Below are 22,121 nucleotides of genomic sequence, written 5' to 3'. Positions count from 1 at the left end.
AAGAAAGTTTCCCACCTTCTTCCAGTCAGTGTGCTCAGAAGGAGGGTCCAGGCCCAAAGATAGTCAGAGAGACCCAGGCTTCTCTTCATCGCGGGCTTGTGCAGCTGAAAAGTAGAACAAGTGGAGATCAATGCCTCGTGTAGGAAACATCAGGTTCTAACCACTAGGGCTGACTGAGGCAGTTCAGATGAATGCTTTGAAGTCAGGAAATGACCTCACTGGGATATGACACCTCATTGGAAGCAATGGAAACCTGGACCATCGATTCTCCACTTTCCCTTCCATTTTTCCATTCAGAAATATACCAGTGTCTTAATTTCTCCTGTAAAAGTATACAAGTTGCAATGCTTTCAAGTGACAGTATTGCTCAACATGAAAACCGAGTTGTTTTTTTCTCTAGGCTTTATACTTCCAATATAGTTTGCATTCCTCTCTTGTTTTTTTATTGTCTGAAAAATTTGACCTTTCTGATTTGAGTTTCCTCAACTGAACTGTGCATTGAAATTTCTAAGCCGGTGTCTGTAACAGAGCCAGCCTGTTTAGGGGCTGGAGTTGGGTAGGTTAATAGCCTTGATGACTGAATTCATCTTTGCATTCTGGATGTACCTTGATTTCAGAAGCAAGTGTACTTATTTTTTTTTTTAAAAAAAAGAAACACACTGTTGAATGTCGAAGTCGTGCTTGTATTTGCTGCCTGTGATTGCCTCGTTAAATATGCTCACTAATGTTTCTGTGAGGCTAAAGGACACACTTTATAGTCAAGCCATGTGCTCATCTCTCTCACACACACATACCAACACTCACATCAACACGCACAGACATGCCCACACATATCTTTTAAGCTCTCTTGAATTCTGCCAGGTTGCTGCTACAAAATGTTTCATTCCAAACAGATAGAAGCTAGAGTGCCTTGCTTTGCATGCATAAGGGACTCTTTTTCCCCCCCTCTTTGGTAAAGTATAATCAATCACCATCTGATTGCTGAATTTAGACTTGGTACGGGGATGCTAGGGAAATGGAGGAGTGTGGAAAGCTTAGGGAAATTTTAAAAATTATAATCTTATTTGTGAAGTCAGTTTTCAAAATCCAGTGCACCACTTGGTTAAACAACAGACATGGTAACACTTTTTTAATGTGCTAAAATTCATTCCAGTCATAATATGAGAAATGTTCAAGGTATTTCTTAGCACTTTCCTGAATCTGTACTTCTCAGGAGGCTCAGTGATTCATGGATAGCAAGTCTTTTATAGCATATTTTCATTAAGCACTCTATAGTTTAATGTGGTATGCCTTTAAATACATTTACACAAATGCTTTCCACACTCTCTGGGATCATTTATATCAGTAAAAAACCATTACAAATGGGCATGTAGGCAATGAAACATAATTAATGTGTTTAGAATGAAATGGTCTAGATCTAGAGATAAGAACTGTGAGCTTCATAGTTTTTACTTAATTTAATGTCTGGTTCTGACAGATAAGTTGCATATGACAAGAAATATTAGATAAATGTTATATTAAAATACTGCCTCTAAACTGCACAATTATAATTCAACCTTTTATTATTAATCTTTGATGTCTGCTATGAAGGAAAAACAACTTCTCTTACCCTGGTTATATATCTATTTTGAAATGTATTTGAAAAAGGTAATTCCTGAAGGGGTAAAAAAAAGCAAAACAAAACCCCAAGGCAAGGTACCACAGCTTTCTGTCTTCTGACATTTAAAAAAGAGAAAAACAAACCTCTCATGACACTTGAGTTGTTGAGTAAGAAAGTTTCTTGCAAATACAAACATAATAGTTTAAAAGAAACGCTAAGGTGCCTACTTAGCCCTTTCCACCTTCAACCTCCCCCCACCAAATGCACACACTCTAAATACCCATGTCCCATGTAACCCATATCAAATTGTTAGTGGAGTTTTTCATGTTTAGAATAGGAGAGACCCCTACACCAGAGGGCATTTCAGCAGCGTCCACTGGAAAGAAGAAAAAAGGCATTTTTGCAGCCAGCATGAGAGTGCCTTCCTTAGAATGGAACATTGAGACAGGTTTTCTGTCCCAGCGTTCTTAACTTTAGACGATGCCCACCATCGCCCCTCCCAACCTCATCCCAGCTCCTTCTGGGGGGGGGGGGAAGATCAAAACAACAGGTCACCACCCACCCCGCGGAATAAATTCAAAGCTGCCTATGAAAGGGGGAAAGAAAAGAGAGGCAGGGGGAAAATGCTCCTAAATCGCTGCGGTTTTCAGCCTGAAAGAAAAGCATTCGTTGTTTCTACCTGCTGTGGGATCAGGCTCTTGTCCTGTTCCCTCTTTCCCATTTCTATAGCATTCCTGTCTCTCCAGCTATGAAAAGCCACGTTCAAGGCTTTGTGTTGCGGTCAGAAGCCGCGCTTACCTTGGGCCCCCTCTGGGCACAGGATCGCTCAAGACCCGGGAAAAGTCTGCGAGAGAAAATCGTAGCGAGACTGGAGCCAGCGCGAGTCCGCGAGTCCAGGCGCGCCAGGAGCGGAGGGGCGTCCTCGCTCTGCCTCTCACTCACTGGGTCTGAGCCATCATGGACTCTGCGTGCTCCTTTGCTGAAGATTTCACACCCAAATTTGCTTCCCAATATCCAATCTGCAGCTATACAACAAAAGATTTCTCTTTACCAAGACAGTAGTAATACGTCCCAGGGCAAACCGGATGTGAAATAGGCGGTGACTTCATGCCAGAGAGATTTTATTTTAGAAAGGAAGGTGGTACCAGCCTCTGGATCTGGAGACCAATCCGCCCATTTTTTATATGCAGCACAATTTAACTTGCACTGCTCTGGCCCTAATCCCCTTCTCTCTAGCTGCAGACTCAAATCCTTGTACAATCTGCTGCAAGCTTTCCTTTTTGGAGGGTAGTACTAGTGGGGGAGGGAACGGTAGAAAAGGTTAGAGACCTAGAACCTACGCTCAGAATTTTTTCACACTTTCAATTTATGAGCATGCTGTTTTAAGGTGTGCCCATTAAAAACAAGACTGACCAGAATAATGGCTCCACCTTTGATCAAATATTTAGCCACTGCATGCATATGAATAAATGTAAGCTCTGAAAGGAGGAGATGCAGGGCTGCACATGTGGAGAGCGTGCTCTCTCTCCTCCCGCCTGCCTCTCTCACATGCACTCCCACACACATGTCTGAGTCCCTGCGTCTTGCAGAGTCACGAATGATCAGGAATGACGGGAGAGTTCTGGCCAGTAAGGAAGTGGCCACCGGGTTTTAGAGAGTCGTTAGCACTTTTCACACACAGGTTGTGAGCGCTTTCCACCCAGCCTTAGCCTGTAGCTTAGAGGACAGTGAGAATGGACTCCGAATGGAATCGAGTTTTTAACCTTTAGAGGCAAGTATTTGTCTGTTTATGTCACGATGGAGAAAACACAGGCTTTTTAAATAGGAATTCTGCTGGGTTCCTAGTACCAGGAGTATTTAACTTGAAATAAATCATCCAGATCATTTCTAGGTTTGAGAGTCATATCTCCATTTCCGGAATCATTCCCTTCCCTCGAACTCCATCATTCTCAAGATTTGGAAAATGGGAGAGAGGGAGGAGAAAAAAATGAACAGAAAGATTTTTAGAAGTCAGGATCAAATTGTCTTCTACTTTTTTTTTTTTTTCCTCTTCCCTCTTCTGTTACCCTCCCTGGTGGCTCTCCACCCACGAATAATTATACACTTAAGGAAGGAGGGTGTGTTTTAATATCAGTCTAACTAAATTTGCAAGGAATCAGGGATGACTGTAGTTGTTTTCTCGGATTTTGTGAATGGGTGTTTGTAAGAGAGAGGAGATACCTTAGGTGCTGTCTTCCTGGGATAGCGCACTCAAATGCCCTAAAGCATTGGGAGCTGTCCCTTCAGCACTTTCGCTCTGACTAGGTAGGAGGAGCTGAAAAGCTGAGGTGCCTCCAAGTCAGGCTTCTGGTGAGTAAGGTCTGAACTTCGGTGAGCTCCCTCACCATTTTCCCCAAGAGGACCTGTAGCAGAGGAGACATTTCTAATGGGGCGGAGCTTGGCTAAGGGAAGGAAAAACTTAAATGGCCCGTCCATACCCCTCATGGGTCTTTGATTCTACAAGTGTCCCTTCACCTTGTGTGCAGTGCAGCCAGCTTACAGGATTGAAACTTAAGACAGGTGAGTGAAATGGCAGCAGTATAAAATGAAAGGCCACGCTCAGAATTGGGCTTGGTTTTCTGTTGAGTTTGGAAAGGGAAGTGGTGCCATTGGGAAACTATTTTAGAAATAAATCTTACAAGGAAGGGAGATTTGAAGACCATCTTGTAATACCCCTGTTTCTGGGTGGTAGTTGCGTACTCTGTTCAAACTCAACAAATGTTAATGTATTTTTAAAGATATTCATTGAAGGAACATCATAGCTTCCTTATGTGACACGACCCGATTTTTATGTATTTGTGTATCCATTAACTCACTGATTTATTTTTCAGTTATAAGAATAAAACTCACTTTAGTATGGTTCTGAAACCCTCAGTTGACAATTAGAAAACACATTTTCTTACCTGACAACATATAATGCAGTTCCATTATTTTGTTTTGATTCAACAAAGACTGATAGTCCTAAAAACATGTGATATTTTAATTGTTTTTTCCCGAAATTAAATTGCCACAACTCTTTTTACTCAGTTCTACAAATTGAAAATAACATAACGTAGCACCAGGGAATAAAATACAAGAAATTAATTGCAAGGAAATAATTTATATTATTGTGTTACATTATTGATGTTCTTTCCCCCCCACCCCCCAGAGGACTAAATCTCTTCAAAGTGTGTATGCATCTGATTGAAGTAAGTTTTGAAATAATAATAACCATGATGTTTAATATTCTTAAAATTTACTTGGTGCCAAGTAATGTGCACACCAATTTGTATAAATCATGCAATTTAATTCTCAACACATGTCTGTGAGAGATAGCCTTAATATTCCTGTTTCACAAATCATTCAATCAATTAACGGTTTATAGAGAGCAAGAGACTTACCCAAGGTCATACAGCTAAGTCGGTTGTCATGATGGAATACAAACCCAGATCTTCTGACTTCAAGGTTTATTCTCTTATCCACATTTCTACATTATTTTATTTCCTTACTATCTGCATGGCAGTCACACAAAACCTTCCTCTGACTATTTTAAAAATATGTATTTATTCAGGACGGGATTCTTTATTTTAATGATCTAGTACATTTAGCTGCAACGTAGTGTTGGGCTGAGTACTTCAGAGATTTCTGCTGTTTTCCTTCTGTCTTATGAGGCCATTCTCGAAGGCCCTCCGGTCACCATTTCTGGGCAGAAGGGATTTGAGGTCAAACCTAGGACCATGTTTCCTGGGGAGGCCTAATAGCTCTATTTCTAGTGTTGCAGTCTGGTACATTTTGCTTTTTCTGTCAATTTTAAATGGCAGGAAGCCCTGACCTAATTGAAGAAGTGGTACTGATTCTTTTCAACAGAAATGTTTTTACTTTCTCCAACTACATGTGAGCCAAATGAGAAAAAATAGTGAGTGTTCTCATTAATTCAGTGTGGCGTTCTATCATGTACGAAATAAATTTGGGTGAGGGAGAAGAAGAGACTAGGAAAAATGATAAAATATCAAATACGCTTCAGCTGCAATCTAGAATAAAGTGGTCTTTCTAAATGTGTTTGCATGGCTCAGATATATACACTGAAAGTATATTTTAATGTGAATGTACTGTGAAACATGGCTATCAGTTTGCAACAATAAATGTCCAAGTTGCAGTTAAGCATGATTTCACCTACATTTGTGTATATATATTTGGATATCCATGTGGAGTATTTGCACTCACTAAACTAGCCCCCTTTCCTAATTTTCTCATATAAAATATAGACCATTTTGTCAGTGACCTATATGAGCACATCCAGAGGGCTAGCCCTTCTTTTATAACTGGTATTGAAATAATAGCTTAGTTGGGACAGTAAAAGAACTGCGATGTATGTAATGGTGTAATTTTCGTACCTTAACCTCATCAATTTTGTCATCTGGGCTACCCAGAGAAATGATTTTTCCCAGGCTAGAAGGCTAGTTTGACATCTCAGTGTAGTGAGAGACATGGCAAGTATAGTAAAACAAAAATCAAATTTTTTCAAAAAATATTTGAGTCATAAATGGTTGTCACTTCAAAGAAACTTAGAAGTTGTTTGCCCCAACCATTTTGACAGATCACAAAAATTATGTAATTTTTTTGTGATCTTTACAGAAGTGGAACCAGGGTTAGCATGGCACAGTGAATGCTCATATGTGGATATATGTGTCTGAAGTCACTGACACCTAATAGCTGTGTGATTACTAAAATTTTATGAGCCTATTTTCTGAAGTTTTAAAATGAAGTAATGTTACCCCATTAGTTGGTTGTGGCCTAATATGGGAAAACGTGTGAATCACATGGTCCTCTTGTATAACATCCAATAGGGATCCAGTGAATGCCAGTTTCCTTTCTCTTTTATCTCAACACAAATTCATTATTTTTTGAGCATTTTATTATTCGCTAGAGTGTGTTCATGTAACTCATATGCTGATTATATTATCCACATTTTACATAAGATTTAACGGAAACATAAAATTCTTAGTTATCAGACAACATACCATGACAAGCTAGCTCCCACTCTGCCTTAAATCCTAGGCCCATGTTTTTATTTCTAAGGGGTTCTGAGAACAGTAATGCTTTTCACTACATCTGCCTTAAACATAGAATATTTTACATATACTTCAAACCAGAATGCTTTGAGAAAGTAAGCTCCAAGATGAACCCAACCACAGCACATGTTCAAACCATAGCTACTAGAGTCAGCAATAGAATTCCCCAAAGGTACATTTTACATCACTTTTTCTATACGGTTTAAGAAGACCCCAACCAGTAACCATCGGCAATAATAATGATATATATTAGTGAGACAGATTCTATTTAATAGTCATGTAAGTAGGACAATATCCAAGTTTCTTCTGTGTCAATTTTCAGTTATCAGCAATTCATGTGTAAGTTCACCCATTTTCTTTCCAAGTGTTTTCGTTTCACATTTGTTAAACCCATCAATCCAAGCAGGAAAATGCAGACTTATTCAGACTTAATAGGGGAGATAATATGTTGGTAGTCAAAAGAAATTATTTATTTTCCAATATCAAATAAAATATCAGTAATCTCCAAAACTTTGAAGATGGGTTTTGGACTCTGTAGATACCGCTGGCAACTTGAAGATTGTAATGTAAGGCAGGAGGGAAGTAAGAAAACAAACATTGTTTATTAAAATGTCACAACTATAGATTAGATATTTTAAAATGTTATATCCTATATGAATTGACTGAAGAAGCATTCTCCTTTTTATGGCTATGTTAAGGCATTCATGTATATGTGTTTCCTTCAGCAAACTTTAAGAGTGTGTGTGTGTGTATACACATAGTCTCTGTGTAAACTTCTTTAAAACATTAGAATCCTTATTTGTCTCTGTTTTTTTTTGTTGTTTGTTAAGGTGGACATAATGAATATACATTCACTCAATATCATTTGTTAAGTGCTCAGCACGCAGAATGAAAAAATAAAGATCTGAGTTAGAGAATCTATTTAGAGAGATTACTTATCAGAAATAATAATAATAATAATAAAATAATAAGCATATTGGTACCAAGAAACTGCATTTAGTTTATGTAGAACTTTCTGGAATGGTTAGGATATGCCTCTTTTGGAATATTTGAGGATTTTGAAGTGGCCTCGTTATCCTGTTGACCAGCTGCATTTTACATATTTGTTTGAAATTGTAAAACACAAAAAGTAACAGAAACATTAAAGCAGCATTTAAAAAACCATTCATCCTGTCCTGAATGGCTGTAGTATTTGTGGAATAGATATGAAACGGAAGGATTTACTAGAACAAAGATCAAGAATTAAGACACTAATGCCCCATCTGTTCACTAGCTCCCAATTCTTGATGTTCACAATAATTGTGTTCTGTGGAATGAAAGGAAAACAAGTTTGTGGATGTGAATGTGTTTTTTATTATAGTTGTTGATAAATATATTCAAATGTAACTAACGTCCTTATGTTAAATGCAGAAAATAGGACTAATTAGATTTTTTTGCTGTAATTTACAACTAAAGAATCTCTCTCAACCTATCCCATTTCCAATTTTGATTATAATAACATTCACTTAGATTCATATTAGAGAAAATATCACAACCTCCATTTTAATTACATATACGAGCTTGGGCACGGGTAGGGAGGAACTGAAAAGTTTTAAAGATGAGTGTTGATCACTTTTGAGTAATTGTATTTATGGAAATAGAAGCCAATGTGAATCTTTGAAATGTGGACTTTCCCCCCATTAGAACTCGAGATTTGGCCCAGAAAGCTTTGCTCTAGTTGAGTAAAAAGATAACAACATCAGCAGCCGTATAGTCCAACTTAACATAAAGACTCAGGATGACAAGCAACGGTATATTTACTTGTCCTACACTTCAACTGCTTATAAAGATGACAGCTCATAATTGCCTTTGAAAGATGTAAGGTGTGATTTTGAAAACAATTGAATAGGCTTACTGTTTGCCACTACTCACATTCAGTGTTAGAATTTCAACATAAAGTAGACCATTTTTTAAATTTCTTTTAAGGAGATGAGAGAATGAACTCCAAAATACCACTTCCTCCCCCCACAAAAAAGAGATTATCTCCTATTGAGTAGCTGTAATCTACCAGACACTGATATTTTCCTCACATAACCTTTGCAGTTGCATTGTCACAGTAATGCTGTTTGCAGATAGAGAACCTAGGTTCAAAAAGAAGAAGACGTTTTCTCAAAGAGATAGGGTTTATAAATCAGAGTCTGGATTTCAACCCCGGCATAAATTTTGAGGCTTCAGAAAACTTATGGTTGTAAGGGAGTGAAGGTAAATCCCTTCCACGTAGCCTGGGAAAAGAACTGTCATGAGAGCAGGATGAAAATATTTCTCATCATAAAACTTGCACACTAAAACATGGTTCTTATGAATGAAAACTTTTTAAATGCTTAGTATAAGGAAGCAGAGTAACATATCTGGAGTCAGACATTGTCTTTTTCTGGCAAGTATTTACTGTCTGGCCACCTAACTTCTCTAAACGTCAGTTTCATTATTTGTAGTAGAGAATTAATAATTTCATCTTATGTAGACTATTCATGAGAATGCTTGCAAAGTAGTGAATACACTAAAACATTTTTATCAACTGACAATGGTGGTTATTATTAATACAATCTTTTCAAAGTAACAGTCTGTGAAAATATATAACTTTTCCTAGAACATTTCTTAGCCCTTCAAATTTTGAAATAAAGTTTTTGTACGTGGCACCTAATTAAGGTGAGGATTTGCAGTTGAAGCAACTCACTCAGCCAAAATTTATCAAATATCTGATTGACCCTTTGGGTTTTTTTTTTTTTTCCATATAGTTATAGCCTGAAGCAAGAAAGTAGTGGCCTTTGCAAGGAAAGTGAATCCATTATTTCAGAGAAATTCAACTCAGTAGGTGGTAGGGCATGAGACATAAAATGCTTACAGCAGAAGCAATGTCAAGACTCAACCATAACCCCAAACAGGAGGTGAAAAATTCTGTCTCCATGCAACGTCTTCTCAACTATTTTGCTATTAAGAAAATATATCCTTAGTAAAAATATAGGATGGCTTAATATTGAAATCAGATAAAAAGGAATACAAAATAAATGGGATGAAAATGAAGGAATACATAAGAGTTTAAGGAGAGTTACCTACTTTTGCTTTATCTCCCTTTTTTCTGACAATTGGAGTAGAGAGTGCAGAAGAAGGAAACAGTTCAGAAACACAAGAAGGGTGCATTGAAAGACAAGGCATTTCTTACGGTTTCAGAAAATTCTGAAATTGAAATCACCTTTACTCAACAAAGAAAGGGTCAGGAATAACTCTTGTGGATATCCACTTTTTTACCATGCTTTCTTTATCTTTTATCTATTTGTGTGGAAATATTTTAGCAGGGAAGCTCATCCCATGATGAACCAAGTGAATCATACCGATGTTCTGAAATTCAAATTAAACACAAATGTCATTATTAAATTGAAAGTCATACAAAACTTTTGTTTTACAATCCCTTAATAAACCGATTTGAGTTAAAGAGGGTGTTTGTACATCTTTTAAACTATCAACTTAGAATAAAACCAGAATTTAGAAGCAGAGTCTGAAAAGCAGGTTAAGTAGTCTGATGTTCTGTTTTCATCCTTCATTGTTAGCTCTGCGAACCATGTTAAAATATTATAGTTACTCTTTGGGTGACCTTGAGAGACTCCATACCTCTAGGAAAACTAGCTATTTCAGGAATTGAACTGTCCTAAGTTACTCTGACAGCCATATGTTTAAATCATGATTTTAGTGCCTGGAGAAATTTTTGTCAGGCTCCCAAGCAAGTCAGTGAACTCAGGAGAACTGCCCTGTGGCTTTGGAAGAACATGGTTGGGGAAGGTCAGTCAAGGTTCAGAAAGCTTCGTCAAAGGCTTAGGGAGGCACAAACACAAGTCCTGTTCTCAGCCAGAGCAGCTTCTGGCTCCCCTTATATGCTCATGGAAGGCCCCATAAATTATGGGAAAAAAAGTCCATTACAAAATGTGGCTTCCTCTCATTACAGTTCCTAAAATCAATGTGTAATTTGGCTTTGAACAATGTATGAGAACAAAAAATAAAATAATAAAATCGAAAGTTCAATGGGCTAATACCTTCCTTGATAAGATCTTGCGAGGCACTGGGAAAATGTTGAGAAGAAAAAAGAGAAACACTTTAGAACTAAATTTGTTTAAACCTTACAGTAGCTTCTCTACTATAATGCATGAGTGCAGGTAGGAGAAAGTGTAAGGTTTGAAATTTTAGTCCCAGATTTTCTTATCATTCTTCTTTTTGAAATACCATTCTTATTCTAAAGTTGCTAACGTTCCTTATGTTTTGAAGCACATTGAGTAAGACATAAAAGTATAGTCTTCAGAGCTCTGCACATCAAATATCATGGAAAAATAAATATTTGTATAAAATTTTAAAAAATGGCTTTAGAACAATTTCAAGTAGATCTTTGGTCGTGCCATTTTTATTTAAAGAGGCCTCAGTACCCATCCTTTGTTCAGATCATTATTTCTGTCTAGTTTCCAAATCCAAATCTGAGATTTCCTCATTTGACAGCATCCTCTGTTAGAGGACACACCTGCTCACGCCTCTATTTGCACTTTATAATGGTCATTTGCATAATTCATATCTCTATGTATTCCTGCCTTGGAATTTCCAAAATTAATGTCATAAAAAATCTTTACAAATGTAATAAATAATTTACTCAAATTACTTTTAGACCCAGTTAGCTCAATTCAAATATTCCTCTGAAAGAGTAATTGTGAACAAAAAAATAAAAACTTTTGAGAAAAAATCTAGGCATAGTGATTGTTCTACCAGATGTGAAAATATACATGAAGAGACTATAATAAATAAACTCAATAATTCTGGCCCAGAAAGACTTGTATAGATATAAAAACAATGAAGAGCCCCCAAACAGATCCATGCATATGTGAGACCCCGAGATACAAAAGAAATGAATGAGTGACACTAGAGTTCACATAAAACCCAGAAGTCTGGCTCTAGGTTTACAGAGACAGATTTGTTATTATAATTATCACCCAGGAAGAGTTGAATTCTCAAAATTACTGAGATCTCATTCACTTCTCTTAGAAGTTGAGGCGGAAGTGGCAGCAGAGTGCTAGAAGCTCATACTCACTTTCTCCGTCGTCCTAATTACGTAGTCCTCCAGGAGTAATACTTATTTTCAGAAATAAGACACCTAGTTTAGAATCTTAGGCATTGCTCCAACTAATGTGCTTATAGGTTTACTGTAAACTCAATAGCAAGTGATTGAACAGTACAGGCTGTCAGTCAACTGAAAAGACATGGTTGAGTATGAAAGACTCTCTGGTGCCTGTTATAAACGCCAGAGCATGTTTTTAGTATTATCAGTGTAGAGACTTACATCCACTTTTGTTTGTTTGTTTCAGGCAGAATTCATTGTAATACCCTAGGGAGCATCTGTTTAAGTATGTTAGTGTCACATTGATGGAATCCAGAGTTGTTTGCCTAGTTCTCTGTCTATAGATGTGGGAACTTGAAGAACATAATTCTTAGAGCCCTATTGCTAAGTGAATCCCCTCTTATCCCTTGTGTTGAAGGATGTTTAAGTTTTGCTCTGTGGTTTGCCATGAGAGTTATATAAATAAACCGCCACAAATCCCTATCAGGTGTGATCTTTTCTCTCATTTGGAAGCTTGTGTTTTTTTGGTATATTTTACCCCCTACATAGCCTCAGATTGGAGAATAAGTTTTAAAATAGCGAGTAAATTTAAATGTTTCAAGTTTATTTGTTTTCACCCCTAATGGGGGGGGGGGGAGTGAACCTCCAGGTCAAGAGAAAAGTATAATTTGCGTCTTTGTAAGAATAAAGACAGCACTTCTTTCATAATATATGAATATACATTGCATTTGGGGCATCTATTTTCTATGGGTTGAAAGCACAGGTTTCTGTCCAAAGGATAAAAAGATTAAGCTCAATCTCTGATAAATATATGTGCAGAAATTTATGGAAACACTTCTAAGTTTAAAACTGTGATTATTGCATTATAGTGTTGAGTCCTGGTAGATGAGGTTAGCATTTTATTTCTCACCTAATGTAAATAGGTTTGCATTTCAGAAAAGTAGGGAAGTGAAGGTTAAATGTGGTACAGTAAAATATGGCATGTGTCAGGCTCCAGACTCTGGTTTTAAAGAGGAGTACTTCCCTTCTGCTCTTGAGATCAAATGAGAGTAGAGTTTGGAGGTAGGGCCAAATGTCCCATCCAGGATGGGCATGAAGACGACAGAGAGGTTTTATTCAAAACAAACTCAACAAAATAAATGTCCAAATTGGGGTATAGCAGAGCAATTTCAGGGAAACATGGGTCATGTCCTAGCTTGGCTAATTACTGAGCTGAGACAAGTTATTTGACCTTTCTAGATCTCTAATTATTCACCTGAAAATTAGGAATAAGAGCCACTTCATTTTTTTTTCTTATGGAGCCTAAATTAGATAAATAAAGTGCTTCACACAGTACCTAGTACATGATAAATGCATAATTCACATTTTAAAAATGGTAGTGATATTATTTCTATTCTTATTAATATTATCATTATTATAATAAATAATATTTATTCCTCCCAGTGAGGTTAGAAATCAGTAATCCACAAGAAATTTCACTGTAGATACCATTACTGAAGAAGACACTGATATTAAACCATTTTTATTTAACGAATAGCACTATGTTACTATAACTTGTTCCAAAAAAGCCACACATCAAGGAACACGTGTCTCTCTATACAATTTAGCATTTAATGGATGGGTTCCAGATTCCTAGGAGAAGAGATGTCCACGCATGAGCAGTCATAGGCTTTAGATAACCCTATCTCAAAGAGGCCACTCTATAGTCCCCCAAGTCATGGGAACACAAATGTTAGGTCAGTCAGAATGCACAATTACTTCTCCCCTTGGCGCCATGACTCATGCATAGGTAAAAATATGTTATTGTTGCATTTTGCAAATTAGTTGTGTCCCCGTCCCCTTCTCTATGTCTTTTCGAATACTAAAGGCTATGTCTCTTATTACAGTAATTAAGCAAGAAAATTATTTCTTCATGTATCATCCCATATGTGCATATGCATAAGGCTGAAGACCTTACTGAAGTTTGAAAAACTTGACAGCTCAGGTATTAGTGCCTAGGCTTCTACTGGACTGAAAACAGCCCTCCCCTAATCCTGCCCCTACAGATGTAGACATCGCATTCCATAGGATAACAGGCACACTTCCAACTCCCAAGTACTGGAGTCATGCTGATTAGGGATATTCTGATTATTACCAATACCAATAATAATGATTCACAGAGGGAATTCTCCTCAGTGCAATTATGCTTTAACTTACCCTGCTGGGCTTAATATTTCTAAGTGCTTCCAAGGATAGCCAGCCCTCCAGTCTCACTGGAGAGCACTTGACAACCTCCTCTCTGCTGTCCTTAGGAAGATAGCCCCGAGCAGTAACAGCAGCAATGTGGCTCTGTAGGAGGCTGCCCTCAGGGGAGTGGGTGGAGTAGAGAATACTGGTTGTGGAGCTGGGAAACCCAGGTTTCCGTATCATGTTAGACTGTAAGCTCCCTGAGAGCCAGCAGTACTCGGAGCAAGGAAATGAATTGAACAAGTCTTCTATAAGGTAGAATTTAGAAGAGCAAAATAGACATTGGGGTGAAATGTGAGTAAAAGAAGGACTTATTGGGAGATAATTTGCTGTTATAATCTAGCATCTCTGCCCATTTTATGAGCAGAGACAATGGTTGCTTTATTCCCGATTTTTTTGTCAAGGATGTTTCTGTAGGAAACAATCTTAGCAGATAGAGATCTTCAGAGAAAGAACAGGACTTCTTACTGCCTTGGGATACAGAAATAGCATTTCTCTCTGGGGCAATGGGTGTGCATGCTTCTCCTAGTAAGAGACATGGGTTCCCCAAGTTCAGACTTCCCGGCCTGTGATGCACCACACTCCGTCTGTAGATGTCATCTGGCACTCTGGATGTTGCCCTATGGAAATCCGGGTATGAGGCTCTGATGCAAACACGATACTCATTGTTAGGACTTGGGTAATCAAGTCCTCTGTCTTTGATCCAGGAGTCATGTCTGCCAGCGCCCATGAAGCTGCCGCAGAGTAAAGCATTAGCTTGTAAGCAGGGGAAAGTATTAGACGCTTCGTAGTTTTTGACAGAACATAGAGGAATAAAGATACAGCATGTAAAAGAACTCTAGAGGGGTCAAACGGTAAACAATAGCCTGTGAGTCCCTTCCTTCCTGTTTAAGAAAGGTTTACTTAGCAGGAATTCATGGATTGAGCAACTTCCAGGTGGTAGGTGTTCCAGGTATCAGGAATACAGTCCGATGACCGACAATCCCCCTCCTTCTTGCCTCACAGCTGCTCATGAGCAGAGACAGATATAAACAGGTGAACAAATACGGTTTTAAGTCTTAGATGGTTATGAATATTATACAATTAAATGAAAAGGGTAATGTAAATAGAAACAGCTTCTTTAATTAAAGTGGTCAGGGAAGACATTCCTAAAATGATAACATATGGTGTGAGGTCTGCCATGTAGAAGTTTGGGGAAAGAACATTTCAGGAGAACAGAGAAAAGGAGAAGGAGAGGAAGAGAGGAAGAGAGTGAAAGGGAAGGAGGGAAAAGGAGAGAGAAAGGGAAAGGAAGGGAGGAAGGGAAGGAAAAAGGAAAGGAAGAGAGAGAGAGAGAGAGAGAGAGAGAATGAGTAGAGACACTGAGGCTTGAACAAGAAATAAAAGCAGTGTTGCTGGAACATAATGAGTGAGAGGAAAAGTGATACTGGATAAATTTAGCAATATGTGCAGGAGCCAGATCATGCTGGAAATTATAGGCTACAGTAGGCAATCACATGGGATAGAAGTGAAATTGGCTCACTTTCTTCATTTTAAAAAAGACACAAAGTTTATTGGTGCCATGCATATTCTGAAAATAAGGAATACATTTGCACTGTGGAATGGCTTTCTAGAAAAGAATGAGAAAAACCTGCCTTTACCTAGAAACTTTTGGAGAACAGAACTATTAATAAGTATATGTGCAATTAAATACTACTTTTACTACTAAAACACTAATACTACTACTGAAAATAATATATGGATGAAGACAGGGAGGAGGAAAAAGAAGACAAGAAGAAAAACAACACATTTTGGAGAGACTCATGTGCCAAGAACTATGTTCATTGCTGTACATACCTTTTTTAAGCTTCAACATTACTCCGCAAAATGCTTTGATGCTCCTTTCAGAGATGGAAAGCCAGGCGCAGAGAGGTCAAGTTCTCTACCTGAGATTCTCCATCTAGCTTGTGCCTGACCTTGGATTTGATCCCTGCAACTGTCTGGCTCCAGAGTCAGGATCTTTGCAGAGTGTGCAGGCTGTCTTGTAGTGCATCATCTTTACCCTGCAGATGTTTCTTTCCTTTTAAAGCAGGCAGCTTTGTCTTCAGTTGATAGAGAATTGTAGTATCCTAACAAAGATTGTTAGGTTCAGTCATGGGACAGAATGATCAGTGGTTTTTATTTACGATTGTTTGCAAAGCCTGGCTCTATACAGCCACTGAAATACAACATGTAACATATTTTTTTTCATCCAGTGGTTGCCATAGCAGACAACAGATGTACAACGTCTATACAATAAGATGGGCAGAAGTGCCTAACTCAATCATCTAGCATGAGAATATAGCTGACCCATGCTTTATTCCAGGTGCTTCTAGGAGTTGGTCCTTTGGAAGAAAAATTACGAGTTTCTGGGAAATATCTGTAAAGAGAAATGCTTGTTATCATCCTGAAGAAAATACTTCATAAATGCACCAAGTCAAAGGGAACATAAAAAAATTATCTGAACTAAAAAAGTAGGTTTTTTAGATCTAATATAATAATAGAGTATCAAAACTGAGGGAATCTGAAATTCAGCCCTTGGGTAGTTAGTAACTAATGACATGTTACACTGGGGAAAAAAACATCTAAAAGAGATTGTCTAGATTGGTGTTCCCCCAACTGTGTTACAAATAATGCATGTTTCTAGAAATACTAATGTTTTTTGAAGTTAATATTTCATAGTTTGAAAAACTCTAGCAGAATTTATTTACCCATATCATGTATTTCTTAGTAACAGAACCCTGTATAGTTTTATTTGGGGAAAGAGTATAACCATGTTAATATGTGTATTAAAACCAGGAATATATAAATAAATGTATATATTTCCCAGCCTGTATTTCATTGAAGAAGTCAATGACATGCAAGGCAAATTTTGGATTGTGCTATGAGAAGAGTTCTTTAGAGAGGACTCTAAGTAAGTTTAGAGGGGACCCATTTTGTCATTTCCCTGTTGGACTTTTCTGTTTGGTAGTTAAGTGTGGATGGCTGGAGTTCTAGTATTTCACAATCTTGAGACATTGGATTTTTTTTTTTTTTTGATTTTTTTTTTTGATTTTTTTTTTTTAGGGTAAAACTCACAAAGTTAGCATAACCAAGCTGTTTTGTTTCAGTCTCAGCCTGTCAGTAACCGGTGTTGTGGCTGGACCTGCCCTTACCGTTTTTATTATGATTTCAAGATGCCCTCAGCAATAATGGTCAGGAAACTAAAAAAGAAAAAAAGGTTTATTCCTTACAAGTCCTGGAAACCGCATGCCACCCCTGGGGCCACACAGGAAGGCTGAGGGGAGAAAGCGAGTGTGCACATGGGCCTGAGGTTCTGCTTTTATTGGGGTGCAGGGTGGGGACTGATGGTTTCAAACACTCACCCTTTATAGGTGAATTTAAAACCTAGGAGTAGGAATTTAAAGGAAAACAAAAATAAGTGGTCCAAATGGTCAGTTATTGAAGTCAACCAACATCTTTAAAACAAAAGAAGGGTTGTGTGGAGGCTTCCACAGTCTGGCTCTTTCTCTAGTCAAGTGACTGGCCTCATATGCATTCCCGACAGCCATCTTTAAAGTGGGTGGCTCTCTGAAGTGACTGCTTAAGTCAGGCACATACATCAAAAGTCAAGTGTCAACACTTACACTGCAAACACCTGTCGATGAAACTTCAGTTTTCTTTGTGGCATTACCACCTCAGCCCTGGTGTACCCACATCTTACCTTGATTTTGGTGAGCATATAAAAATCTACTGTGTTTAAGCCACTGTAACCAGATCTGTGTTACTTACTAGCAATTAGATGCAATTCCCGATACACCCCGTATAGCCCACATTTCTCTTAAAGGTTTGCAGGAGCATTTCCTGAAATTAAAGATCCTGAAACTATCATAAATAATAGATACCTAAGTAAAACAACTGTTAAGGAATTACCATGTGCCAGACACTGTACAAAATGCTGAGGATGTGGGAAAATAAAAGAATAATCGACTCGCATGGAAGTCTTTCCAAAAGGTGCTCAGTTAAGTTTTAAAGGATGAATAGGAGTTTTCTAAATAGAGAAGAAATGGAAACACAAGACAGGTAGAAATGTAATACATGAAAAGAGATAGCAAGAGCTTCAGGATCTTCAATACAACTGGAGAATAAAAATGAGTTGCTCTTTTTGGTAAATATATGGTCCTTGGTGGAATTACACATTTGAACAGGCAGACAAAGGCCAAATTATGAAAGGTGTTTTATGCCAGTCTAAGGAACTGAGGCATTATACTCTAGGCAGTATGGCACTATTAAGCGATTTTAGGTGCAGAGAAACAAGAGCCAATGTGTTATTGAATGACCTGTCTGGCATCAACGTGGAGAATGTATAAAGGAGGCTGAATATGGATGTGGGACGTGAAACCAGATATAAGAAAGTCAAATTGGAGTCTACTAGAATGGTCCAGAACAGAGAGCAAGAGGCACAAACCACTAGTAACTAGTTACAGTAGTAACATTTTTAACTGACTAGTAAAAGACCACAAGTACTTATTCATGGAACAATGCCAGTGACCGACAGTCATAGGAGCTAAAGGAATGCTGACTCTTACACAAGAGAAAGCCCATGTTTGAGGCAACTGATTCCATGAATTAAAATTTAAAAAACAAACAAAACCCCAAACTTCCCATTCTCCTTTTTTTTTTTTTTTAAACACAAAAATCACAACCGTCTTCAGCTGGCTCCATGCTAAAGATGGTTATGATTTCTCTGCCACTTTGCAGACCTGTCACTGTCCCAGGACGAGAGCACAGAGCCTACTCATTTCTTCATGTCTATAGTCAAGGAGGCTTCCATTCTCCTAGGGCTCACCATTCCTGGGATTGAGGAGATGCTGTGGCGTTTAGCACTTTGCACACAGAGAGCACTGTAACTGAATCCAGGGCCATTTTCACTGAAGTAGTACTGTTTACGCTAAAGAACCAATGACCACAGCATCAATGAAAGCCTGTGTAGTCTCTGTTTCAGAAGAAACCATTATTTCCATGGGAGCATGAAAATAATGACACCGTTAGGATTGCTTATCTGTAAAATTCAAACAAAGGTATATATCCATCTTCATAAGTTCTTATACCAACCTCCTATCCACCAAATCCTGAGGACATTCTGAGCTTTTGAACAATCCCACCTCTGAAGTATAGTGTTTACTTTGCAGCCTTTTTGGAAGAGCTGTAAACGTTTCTGAATGAGATTTCTAGCTGAGGAGCTACATTTTTATCAGGGTCTTCCTCTTGGGACAGTGAATTATCTACTTTAGTATAATGGTGGTTTTTGCTGTCATTTGTATTCAGTCCACAACTCTCATTAACTCCACCCTCCCAACTATATTTCTGGGAGAAATGCATCTGTGCGTGAAGAATTAGAACTCACGTTCTCCATGATGTATTTGCCCACCATTTATATTACTTTACGAGGACGCTTCTCTTGACTTTATTCCTTTAGGAATCTTTTTTATTTCAAATGCATGAAACGCATCACCTCATACAAGAGAATGTATCCAAAAACCACTACTCAGGAGGATTTTTTGGCAGAAAGCACCACTTTATGCTCTATGGCTGAGGCTGAGTGTACAAGTTGAGGGAAAAATTGATGGTGTTGCATACACATGGGCTTAATAAATATTTTAATTCGAATATAATTAAGTAGCTTAGAAATATATTACATGAAAGTAGCCTACTTATAGAAAAGTGTATTTTGTTTATTTGCATTTGGATTCCACCTAGTTCCCAAAGAGAATTTGGAGTGGCTGGCGCTGTCTACTACCTCTGCTTTAGTATCGTTGTCCTGCTAAAAGTTTTACTTATGTCCTAGGGCACAAAATCAAAAGAATAGGACATTGTTGCATAGGATAGAACTTTTTCTTTTACTCCAATTAAATCCCTTTTAAAAAAATTTCCATAAGAGCAATAGGTTCAGTGAGACAAAAAGGCAGTAATAGTTTGGGAGTTAGGAAGAGAAAGAGCCATGAAGCTTAGTCTTTGTTTTTCACAAATGGAAATGAAACCATTGAGATAAAAATCATGGAACTTAACCTTTAAAACATTTATGAAACAAAACTTTCCAAAGATTATAGGCATTTCCTCATGTCTAGAAAACATCCTGGCTACAACCCTATAAAATTGGTAAGAATCAGGAAAATCACAAAATATGGAGATGGATGGGTTTATGGAATGATGATTCTTAGAGAGCATTTAATCCATTGCCTGGAGTTCACAGTTAGGAAACAAAAATCTCAGAACAGTTAAGCAACTTTTCCAATGTCACACAGTAACAGAGGCTAACAGGCCTTCTGAACCCTACTTCAAAATGATTGACGTGCTGTCAGGCAGATAATTCTAGGGGAAAACCCTGGGTAGTACTCTCCCTTCCACAAAGTGGACAGGTGTGTTTGTGAACTAGGGCACATTTACTTTCTGAAGTTTTGATAGAAGGTATATTATTAATTGTAAAAAAAAAAAAAATCTATGAAAAAGGAAACAGCTAAAGAAATGACATTTGAACCAGTGTCAGAGATCAAAGACTGAAAGTTCATCTGTTCAGAAATTAAATGTGACATAATTTAAATCAGATTTTAAAAACTAGACCGAACACTTCATGTAATTCTTTTAAGGAAGGCCGACATGAGAACACACTATTTTCAAATAATACAAAAAGGCCTTTATTATATTTAGTTGAGGCCCCACCACTTAAAAGATTAAAGACTCTTCCTTAGGTTTCTAGAAGTGCTTAGTAACCCAGTGTCATCAGGTCCCATTATGTTACAGCAGGGTTCATGTTGGAGAGCTCTTAGAAGTAAACGTTTAGCTTTAGGGAAAAAGAAGAGTCAGTGTAGTGAAGGGGAAGTAGTCTCCTTTTTGGAGTTTCACCTTTAGTAATTAAATTAATCAAATAGATATTTTTCACTCTCTTTCCATAAGCTATGTATTTAGAGACCATTCAGATAAAAATTGCTCTCAGAATCATGCTAATTGGTTCTCTGGTAATTCAAGAGATAACTTCTTGATGAAGGTAATGATAAGCTTTCAAGAGTATATAAGGAAATTCAATTTTTAAGAGCAGTTTTACTCAAATTTTTTTCGAGTTATAAATAAGAAGAATGGAAGCATGAGAAGGATTTCTTAAAGGGATAGTAATGCTGATATTCACCGTCTCTAATCTTCAAGGTAAAGGGAAGAAAACCTCCAAATCGCAACTTTGTAAATTGAGTAAAAATCACAGTTGTCTCTGACAATAGGATGAAGCTCTGTGTCCCACTTAGCTCCACAGTCTGGTTTTCTCCAAATGTAAAGACTGCACAGTTGCTCACATTCCATTATTCCATGCAGGAGAGAAAAATTTTCCACCTCCGTGCTTCACAAGAAATGTTTAAAATTTTTAGAGCAGAGTAGAAATGGTCCTAGAAGCTAGGAACCTGGCCGTCTCAGTTGGTTGCCCCATCTGCCTAATTCTTTGCTGCAGAATCTCCATTTGTTTGGGTGTTTCCCTTCACATGACTCAAAAGCATATAGAGGGGGCAAACTATGATGAGTGTCATACCCCTTGGCAGTCACTGATCGGGCATGAGTGTGTGACCCAGTCCTGAGCAACGGAGCAGGCAGGTAGACCTATCAGTGTGGCTTCAAGAGGAGAAAAATCCCTCTTTTTCACTAGATATGACCATAGGATACCAAGAAACTGCTGCAAACATTATGTCCGTTTAAATTTCAGTTGGTATTCAATATATCATTCATTAGTCCATCAAATACTGAGGTCCTACTACATTTATCCCACTGTTTTAGGTGCAGGATTTATAGGTGGGACCAAAAAAACAAAGATCCTGCCCACAAATATCTAGATACTAGTGGAATCACATAATCACATCAGATCTGTGATTGTTTTTCTGAAGTAATGAATTTATTTCAACATTTTTGATGTATGTTATTTTTAGATATTCCAGTGGCCTTGTGAAAGAGAGGAGGGAATCTGCAGAGGAAATGATAACATTCAACAGAATAATAAATATACCCACTGAAGCTTCTCTATGGCAAACGTACTGTTTCCTAA

The 22,121-nt window shown here is 37.8% G+C and overlaps 1 protein-coding gene across 1 annotated transcript in view; it reads right to left on the bottom strand.

Annotated features, from left to right (window-relative positions):
* Window positions 1–3,146, bottom strand: part of GABRA1 (gamma-aminobutyric acid type A receptor subunit alpha1) — a 52,947-nt gene extending 49,801 nt beyond the window's left edge. Inside the window, exons 1-2 of the mRNA XM_019740787.2 lie at window positions 2,399–3,146; window positions 16–104 (exon numbers count right to left, since the gene is read on the bottom strand). Of these exons, the coding sequence (XP_019596346.1) occupies window positions 16–89 (74 nt within the window). The 5' untranslated portion in view covers window positions 90–104; window positions 2,399–3,146. The remainder of the gene's footprint in view (window positions 1–15; window positions 105–2,398) is intronic.
* Window positions 3,147–22,121: the final 18,975 nt, after the last annotated feature.

This window comes from Rhinolophus sinicus, linkage group LG10, assembly GCF_036562045.2.
Source record: "Rhinolophus sinicus isolate RSC01 linkage group LG10, ASM3656204v1, whole genome shotgun sequence".
Classification (NCBI taxonomy): domain Eukaryota; kingdom Metazoa; phylum Chordata; class Mammalia; order Chiroptera; family Rhinolophidae; genus Rhinolophus; species Rhinolophus sinicus.
The sequence above is the reverse complement of the archived record's forward strand: the minus strand, read 5'-3'. Positions and strand labels throughout refer to the sequence as shown.